The sequence below is a fragment of the Rhinopithecus bieti genome, unplaced genomic scaffold (genome assembly GCF_001698545.2).
Source record: "Rhinopithecus bieti isolate Rb0 unplaced genomic scaffold, ASM169854v2 scaffold_13617, whole genome shotgun sequence".
NCBI classification, from domain to species: Eukaryota; Metazoa; Chordata; class Mammalia; order Primates; family Cercopithecidae; genus Rhinopithecus; species Rhinopithecus bieti.
Genome location: NW_016807714.1, coordinates 1244132 through 1253672, shown reverse-complemented (window position 1 = coordinate 1253672; position 9541 = coordinate 1244132). Strand labels below are relative to the sequence as shown.

The window sequence follows — 9541 nt, the reverse complement described above, 5'->3', positions numbered from 1 at the left end:
ACATCACATGTCGGCAGGTTCAGTGATGCCCCCCAGCCATAAAACCAGCAAGTTTTATTAGCAATTTTCCAAGGGGAGGGAGTGTACCAATAGTGTGTGAGTCACAGAGATCACATGCTTCAAGGGCGACAAAAGATCACAAAGCAGAAGGTCATGGCAAAACTAGAATCACTAATGATTTCCTTTTTTTTTTTTTGAGACGGAGTCTCGCTCTGCCGCCCGGGCTGGAGCGCAGTGGCCGGATCTCAGCTCACTGCAAGCTCCGCCTCCCGGGTTCACGCCATTCTCCTGCCTCAGCTTCCCGAGTAGCTGGGACTACAGGCGCCCGCCACCTTGCCCGGCTAGTTTTTTGTATTTTTTAGTAGAGACGGGGTTTCACAGTGTTAGCCAGGATGGTCTCGATCTCCTGACCTCATGATCCGCCCGTCTCGGCGTCCCGCTGTGCACTCATTGTCAGGGTTCAAGAGCACAGAACCAGTCTAAGCAGAATTCGCCAGGCTGGAACTTCCTAATCCTCGCAAGCCTGGGAGCACTGCAGGAGACTAGGGGACGTTTCATCCCCATCTACATAAGGCAGACACCCCCAGAGCGGCCATTTCAGAGGCCTCCTCTGGGAATGCATTCTTTTCCCCTAGGGCTGTTAATTATTAATATTCCTTACTGGGGAAAGAATTCAGTGATACTTCTTTCCTGTTTTCAGTAACGAGAAATATGATTCTGTCCTGCCTGGCCCACAGGCAGCCAGACTTGAAGGTTATCTCCCTTGTTCCCTCAAGATCGCTATTATCCTGTTCTTTTTTCAAGGTGCCCAGATTTCATATTGTTTAAACACACATGCCTTACGAACAATTTGTGCAATTAACGCAATCATCACAGGGTCATGAGGTGACATACCTCCTCAGCTTATGAAGATGATGGGATTAAGAAATTAAAGACAGGCATAGGAAATCACAAGAGTATTGATTGGGGAAGGGATAAATGTCCATGAAATCATTTTTTTTTTTTTGAGATGGAGTCTCGCTCTGTCGCCCAGGCTGGAGTGCAGTGGTGTGATCTCAGCTCACTGCAAGCTCCGCCTCCCGGGTTCACGCCATTCTCCTGCCTCAGCCTCCTGAGTAGCTGGGACTACAGGCGCCCGCCACCTCGCCTGGCTAGTTTTTGTATTTTTTTTAGTAGAGATGGGGTTTCACTGTGTTAGCCAGGATGGCCTCAATCTCCTGACCTCGTGATCCGCCCATCTCGGTCTCCCAAAGTGCTGGGATTACAGGCTTGAGCCACCGCGCCTGGCCGTCCATGAAATCTTTACAATTTGTTTTTCTGCCATGGCTTTAGCCGGTCCCTCCGGGGTCCCTGACTTCCCACAACAGGGCAAGTGGGTGGAAAACCGGCGGCGGTCAGAGAATGGACGCCAAGCAAGACTGCCAATGACTCAGGACGTCCCAGTGGAGTCACAGCATGAGCCCAGCACCAAGGTTTTCTGAGTCAGATGACCGCAGAGATGCTGATGGCACTACCGGCCAAAATGGGCTTCACCGGAGCTGGGGTGTGTGCAGTATAAAGTAGGGGAGCATACTGTCCCGTCCAGGCCAAGAGATCCTTGGAATATTAGGGGAGAAGCAGCCCCAGGGTCCAGACTGCAGGGGCTGATAGGGCTCTGGCAGGTCTGTGGGCCAGAGGTGAATGAAGGGGTAGTTTGCTCAAGAGGAGGATGCACTTTGGGAAGGCGAGGTGGGAGGATCCTTTGAGACCAGCCTGGACAACAAAATGAGACCCAGTCTCTACACACAAAAAAATTATTTTTAAATTAGCCAGGTAGGTGGGACATGCTTGTAGTCTTAGTTCAGGAGGCCAAAGTGGGAGGATCACTTGAGCCTAGGAGACTGAGACTGCAGTGAGCCGTGATCACACCACTGCACTCCAGCCTGAGCACAGAGCAAGACCATGTCTCAACAAATAGTGGTGGGCAGAGAGAAGGGTCAAAACTGAAAACTCCATGTGACAACAACTTTTTTTGTTTTGTTTTGTTTTGAGACAAGAGTCTTGCTGTCATCCAGGCTGGAGTGCAGTGGTGCTATCTTGGCTAACTGTGACCTTCATCTCTGATTCAAGTGATTCTCCTGCCCCAGCCTCCCTAGTAGCTGGGACTACAGGTGCCTGCCACCACACTAATTTTTGTATCTTTAGTAGAGATGGGGTTTCACTGGTTTCGAACTCCTGACCTCAAGTGATCCATGAGAACAGGTAATTTTTGTATTTATTTTTTTTAGATGGAGTCTTGCTCTGTCGCCCAGGCTGGAGTGCAGTGGCACAATCTCAGCTTGCCGCAACCTCCACCTCCCCGGTTCAAGAGATTCTCCTGCCTCAGCCTCCTGAGTAACTCAGATTACAGGCATGTGCCACCAAAAATACAAAACCCCAGCTAATTTTGTATTTTTCGTAGAGACAGGGTTTCGCCATGTTGGCCAGGATGGTCTCAAATTCCTGACCTGAAGCAATCTGCCTGCCTCAGCCTCCCAAAGTTGAGATTACAGGTGTGAGCCACCATGCCTGGCTGTTGTATTTTTAGAGCCCAAGGTAAGCAGCAGGAAAAGCCCAAGGGGCTCCAAGCCATAGTCCAGAGGCCATGGGACATGGCCCCCACATCTCTAGGTTGGGTACTCAGAGCCAGCTGAGTTCTCCCTCAGCCCTTTGCTCAGGGCCCTGGATGTGCTGGAGTAAGGGTAACAGATTCCTCAGTCTAAGGGCCTGGCTCATCTTGCCAGGCCCTGCCTCCTGCTCAGCTGCCTTGAGTCCTTACTGGGACATGTTGCTTTTCCACCCAGGACCTCCCCCACAGCAACCCCCTAACCCATTGTTCTCTTCAGGGTTTGAATCAGGCTACACAGAGATAGGCAGTTCATGTGTGGGCGAGGGTCCCTGGTCATCCCCAGGAGCCAGCACCAGACCAGGCTCTGCCAGACTTCACATGGCTCTGAAGTGCTGTTGGGTGATTAACGTACAGTGAGGGTTGTGTGGGCAGAGGAGGGTTTTATTCTGGACATGGGTGGCTGGGTGGTCAGTCCCCCAGCAAGATAGAGGCCTCACGCACATGCTGCCGGACCACTCTGTCCAAGAGGGTGTGCACATCTCGAGCAGCCTGGGCAGCAGCCTCCAACACCCGCTCCAGGTGGTCCTCGTGCAGCCGGGCATCCATCTCAAGCAGCGCAATCTGTCCCGAGGCTGGCAGCAAGGCCAGGGCCAGCTGGGGGCCACCAGCTGCTTCCTCCACATGGCTGAGGTCCGCCAGGGCTGTGCCGTCCACAAAGCCAGCTGAGCACGCACACACAAAGTCTCTCATGGGTATCCCAGCATCCAGCACTGCCAGTGTGGCTGCATTCACACAAGCTGCATAGGTCCCACCATCTGCCTGTAGCACCTGCAGGGACCCCCAGGGTGTGAGTCTATCAGACTCCCTCCCCAACCCCATCACACCACCCCTCCCTGGCTCACCTGCACATAGATATCAATCTGGGAGCGTGGGTGCAGCTGTGTGAGGATGGCTGCCTCGAAAGTCTGGCGGAGCTGCAGGCCCATCTCACAGGACTTCCGGTCCCCATGTGGCCTTCGCTTGCGCTCACCTGTGCTGAAGGTCGCTGAACTATATTGACAGTTCACTAGGGCCCTGTCCGGCAGGGCTCGAGCCCGGGAACCCCGGATCTGGAAGAGGACGGACACATGAGCCAGGCCCACTCCTTCCAGCTCACACTCCACTGTCCTCTGTGGGTCTGCCTCTCCCTCCACTTTCAATGCCTCAGCAAGGGGCAACTTCGTTACCTCCAAAACAAAGCCCCCTGTTTTGCACTCTGTCTTGCATGTGTTGCCCTCTGGCATCTTTTAATTGGCTTCCTTGTGCCCATCCTTGTCCCATTCCCTGCCAACCCAAGTTTACAAATATCAAGGCTGATTCTGTCTCACCTTCACACTCAAATCCTAATTACCTTACAAAGGTTTCACATTACATATGAAATAAAATCCCAAATCACTTCCCTGGTCTACAAAACCCTAATTCCTCACCTCCCCGGGAACTCTCAACCTAATTTGGAGTTATCCTCTCTTTCCCCACCAGCAGTCTTTCTGCTCTGCATAAGTGCCTTGCTTGTTTTCACCACCGTGGTCTTCGCCCTCCTGGTTCCCTCTGCCTGGAAAGCAGAGCTCCTACACTCATGCGCTAAACAAACACTCTTTCAATACCTTCGCTGGCCAGGCACAGTTACAGCGCTGGAAACACAGCAATGAAACCAGAGAGTTTTATGTAAAGTTTCTGTCCTTAGGAAGCTTATGTCCTAGCGAGGAAACGGGAAAATGCTTAAGCAAAATAGGCATTTGAGATTGTAGGTGCACAAAAGACAAGGGTTTATTGTAGGGAGAGCAGTACCGCGTGGGCAAGGTCGTCTGGGAAGGAGTGACATCGGAGTAGAGCTGAGAGGAGAGGGAGCGAGTAGGGGAGTGCCTGGCACGTTGAAGAGTCGCAAAGAGGAGGGAGAGCGGAGGCACAGAGACCGATGAGAAAGGCAGGACCACCGCGCAGAACACTAAAGACTTGTGTTTACTCCGAGTGAGATGCAGTGCTGAGCATCGGCTGTGTAGACTGAGGCGCGCTGGCCGCACCCCTCAAGTCCCCGAGCCTGTGCTCGGCCCCGCAGCTCCCGCGGTCACCGATTCCCCATCCCGCACGCCCACTCGCCTCGTGCGGGCCGTAGACCACCGCCAGCGCCTTGGTGTTGCCCTGCTCGATGTAGGCCGAGCCGTCAGCCTGCGCGAACACGCCCATCCGAGCCTGGATCTTACGCAGCTCCCCGGCGCGCCGACCGTCCACCCGGTAGCCCTGGTCCGACAAGAGCTCCAGCCCCGCCATGCTGCCCGGCCGCCAGCTCCGCTCTCTGCCTAGTTCTCTGATCCGCGGGAGAACTACAGCTCCCTGCGGCTCCGACCTCCCCGAATCTACGGTTTCCGGCGGTCCGCCGTCACTTCCGGTTCCGGGGACCTACAGCTCCCCGCGCTCCCGACCTCCCTGGATCTACGGTTTCCGGCGGTCCGCTGTCACTTCCGGTCCCAGGGAACTGGAGTTCCTCGCGGCCCCGACCTCCCCGGATCTACGGTTTCTGGCGGTTCGGCTCCACTTCTGTCTCCGGGGAACTGCAGTGGCGCTGTCGGGGAAGCAGCGGTTGAGCCCGCAGCCGTTCCCGGAGCTGTGCCACGGGTGCCAGGAGGTGGGCGCCCGCTGAAGGAGGAATTCCCGTCACGCCCTCGGGACCAGTGGTGCCTACATTCAGCCCTTTCCAGCGCCCAAGTGCGAAAGTGGAAGGATGAACCCAGTGGGTTGCGACACTGACAGGAGAAGGCATTGAGCGGTCCTGGGAAAGTGACCAGGCTGGTGTCCCAGGATGGTCCACACCTGGCACCTCTCCAGTCCTCTCATGCCCTCCCTTTACACCGAGCTTCCACACTGCAGTCAAGTGGGCCTCCCTTTTCCCTTTGAGAATGCAGATTTCCTCATCCTTTCCAGAGAGGGGTTGTGTGTCTATCTCTTGCCACTTAACCTCAGCGGCTTCAAATAACAGGCATTCTATTATTACGTCCTGCAGTCTTGGGTTATCTAGGCTCAGCTAGGTAGTTTGCACGTAGGCTCTCTCCTACAGTTGCTGCCAGATGGTGGCTGGGGCTGGAGCCATCCTAAAGCTTTCTCTTTCACATCTTTGGTGGCTGATGCTGGTGGCTGGCCAGGACCTCATCTGTGGCTGTCAGGCAGGACACCTACATGTGGCTTCTCCATGCTTCCTTGCAATATGGCAACTGGGTTCCAAGGGTAGCCTTCCAGGGCAACAGGCTGGACAACATGTGCATGACATTTTTAGGACCTAGCCTCAGAAGTCACATAGTGTCCCTCCTGCCAGACTCTGGGTCAAGGCAGTCAGACACATCTACCCAGGCTTAAGGGATGGGGACAGGGACCCCACCCTTCAGTGGGAGGAGTGTCAATATTAGACTGTAGGAAGATCAGGTGGGCTGGGGAAATGCAGTCTGCTGCAGGGGCCCAAGTTCAGCATCCCCTCAAAGGTGGTTATGCTCTCCTGAAAGACTGAGAGGCATGAGAATGAGTGAGCAAGCCACAGCCCTGCTGCTGCAGCTGGTATGAGGCCATGATGGGTCACTATCCTCTGCCACTGGCCACCACCGATTCCCCACCCTTGGCTCTGCAGCCAGACACTGCGTATTGTGGAGCAGCCCAGGCCCTTCTCCCCTTGCAGTCTGAGCTCTTCCTGTCCCTGTTCTTACTGGGTCGTTTTGTTTGTTTTGTTTTTTTGAGATGGAGTCTCACTCTGTCACCAGGCTGGAGTGCTGTGGCACAATATCAGCGCACTGCTCCCTCCACCTCCTGGGTCCAAGTGATTCTTGTGTCTCAGCTTCCCAAGTAGCTGGGAAGCTGGGATTACAGGCACCTGCCACTATATGCCTGGCTAAGGTTTTTGGTTTTTTTGTTTTAGAGACAGAGTCTCACTGTCACCCAGGTTGGAATGCAGAGGCACGATCTCAGCTCACCGCAACCTCCACCTCCTGGGTTCAAGCGATTCTCCTACTTCAGCCTCCCAAGTAGCTGGGATTACAGGCATGCGCCACCATGCCCTGCTGACTTTTTTTTGTAGTTTTAGTAGAGATGGGGTTTCACCGTGTTGACCAGGCTGGTCTTGAACTCCTGACCTCAGGTGATCCACCTGCCTCGGCCTCCTGCCACTGCACCTGGCCATTACTGGGTCGTTGTTTCGACTGTCCACTGACAGTGCTTGCCACGTGCAGGAAGACTAGACGTCTAGGGAGCTCCGCGGACTGCCCACCCTAGTTGTGTAGCATTGACCATAGCAACTCAGGAAAATGAGGATGATGTTGGTATTCAGCCTAAGGAGCCCAAAGTGGGCCAGTGATAGCTGCTACTTCAAGATCAGTGGAACCTTGGCTGTGTTCCCTGGTGGAAGTATTCACCTTCAGGAACTAGGCCTCCAACCAGGCAGCATTCCAGGTTTAGGGTTATGGGGCCACTGCTACCTCACAGCTTTGGTTGTCTGACCCTCGGACTCCAGGGTACACACATGGGTCAATTCAAATTTTGGAGGCCTAAAGCTTATACAAATTCAGGGGCCATGAGAAGTATCCCCAAGATCCCTCCGGAATAATCAGTTTGCTAGAAGGACTCACTATAGACTTGTCCTCACAGCTAAGATTATTACACAGGGAAGATGGTAAGTCTGAATCAGCAAAGAGAAAAGGTGCATGGGATGAATTCCACAGGAAATCAGGCGTGAGCTGGCCAAGTCCTCTCCTGGTGGACTCCACAGGAAGAAGCTGGAGCGGTGTGTGTGAAATGCTGTCTGCCAGGGAAGCTTCTTAGACACTTAGCACCCTGGGGTTTTATGGAGGGAAGGTTACATACACAGTCTGTGCCAAGCATGTGTGCAAATTCCAGACCCCCAGAAGCAACACAGGTGTTCAGCATGAGCTATGTTTGTACAAACAGTCTAGGCACAGTGAGACACGCTTACCAGAGAATGGGGGGAACCATCCCAAAACCCAAATTCCCAGACACCAACTCTTCAAGCTTGCCTGTGAAGAAGAGCTTCTCAGGCCTGCCGTTAACTCGTCTATGCAGTCTTCTTTTGAAACATAAGACAAAATTATATATCCAAAACTAAGTGAATAGTGAGAAAAGAAGTCCCAACACAAACATTTTTAAAAGTTGACAAATACTACAAACATCACAAAATGCAGAAAACCTACAGGTTTCCCCTACATTTCTTTGATGCATTCTCTGATGCTCTCTTAAGATGACAACACTTTTTTTTTTTTTGAGACGGAGTCTGGCTCTGTTCCCCAGGCTGGAGTGCAGTGGTGCGATCTCGGCTCAGTGCAAGCTCCGCCTCCTGGGTTCACGCCATTCTCCTGCCTCAGCCTCCCGAGTAGCTGGGACTACAGGTGCCCGTCACCACGCCTGGCTAATTTTTTTTTTTCATTTTTAGTAGAGACGGGGTTTCACCGTGTTAGCCAGGGTGGTGTCAATCTCCTGACCTCGTGATCTGCCCGCCTCGGCCTCCCAAAGTGCTGGGATTACAGGCTTGAGCCACCACGCCCGGACGACAACACTTTTTATAACGTAACCTTCTATATGTACAAAGAAGATGGCAGATGCGGTGACTCGCGCCTGTAATCCCAGCACTTTTGGGAGGCAGAGGCAGGTGGATCACTTGAGTCTAGGAGTTCAAGATCAGCCTGGACAACATGGCAAAACCCCATCTCTACAAAAAATACAAAAAATTAGCTGGACATGGTGGTGCATACCTGCGGTCCCAGCTACTTGGGAGGCTGAGGTGGGAGGATCACTTGAGCCAGGGAGGTCAAGGCTGCAGTAAGCTGTGGTCCTACCACTGCACTCCAGCCTGGGCAACAGAATGAGATGCTGTCAAAACAAAAAACAAACAAAAACCAAGAAAGAAAATGATTTAGTTTCTCCTCTCACATGTTTGATCAAAATTTAATTTTATTACTTAAGTTGCTTTCAGGTAAAAGCTCCTTTGGGTAATATGTACATTTTTAGAATTGTCATTAAGTTTGAGGAAATCGGCCGGGTGCGGTGGCTCAAGCCTGTAATCCCAGCACTTTGGGAGGCCGAGACGGGCGGATCACAAGGTCAGGAGATCAAGACCATCCTGGCTAACACGGTGAAACCCTGTCTCTACTAAAAAAAAACTACAAAAAACTAGCCGGGCGAGGTGGCAGGCGCCTGTAGTCCCAGCTACTCGGGAGGCTGAGGCAGGAGAATGGCGTGAGCCCGGGAAGCGGAGCTTGCAGTGAGCTGAGATCCAGCCACTGCACTCCAGCCTGGGCGACAGAGCGAGACTCCGTCTCAAAAAAAAAAAAGTTTGAGGAAATCGCTCATCAAATTTTTTCCACATGTAAGCCATACAGTTCAGGTCTTGGCTGGGTGAGGTAGCTCATGCCTGTAATCCCAACACTCTGGGAAACTGAGGCAGGAGGATCGCTTGAGGCCAAGTGTCCGAGACCAGCCTGGGCAGCATCTGATACACTATCTCTACAAAAAAAAAATTAAAAATTAGCTGGGCATGGTGGCACAAACCTGTAGTTCCACCTACTTGAGAGACTGAGATGGGAGGTTGGCCTGAGCCGAGGGAGTTCAAGGCTGCTGTGAGCTATGATCGCTCCACTGCACTACTGCCTGTACCACAGAGTGAGGCTCTGTCTCAAAAAACAAACAAAAAACCCCAGAACCCTCCCCCTAAATAAAAATGAATTTGAGTTTGGGTTTTCTTGCTTGTGATTAATCTTAGATCCTCTTTGAGTTGACACTTGGCCAGTTTCATCAGCTTGTTGTGTTAACATGCAGCCGAGGGAGATGGGTGTTTCTGGAAGCCATTTCTACACCAGAATGACTAGCGATAGCATAACTGTATCAGGAAGTGACTGTTCCCACCAAGGCCAACCAAAACATACCCTC

The 9541-nt window shown here is 52.7% G+C and overlaps 1 protein-coding gene across 1 annotated transcript; it reads right to left on the bottom strand.

The window, feature by feature from the left end:
* Positions 1–3007: 3007 nt before the first annotated feature.
* Positions 3008–5590, bottom strand: EXOSC4 (exosome component 4). Its single transcript, XM_017883482.1, has 3 exons — positions 4724–5590; positions 3490–3696; positions 3008–3415 (listed from the first exon to the last, which is right to left on the bottom strand). The coding sequence occupies exons 1-3, from the start codon at positions 4892–4894 to the stop codon at positions 3056–3058; spliced, it is 738 nt and encodes a 245-aa protein (XP_017738971.1). The 5' UTR covers positions 4895–5590; the 3' UTR covers positions 3008–3055.
* Positions 5591–9541: the final 3951 nt, after the last annotated feature.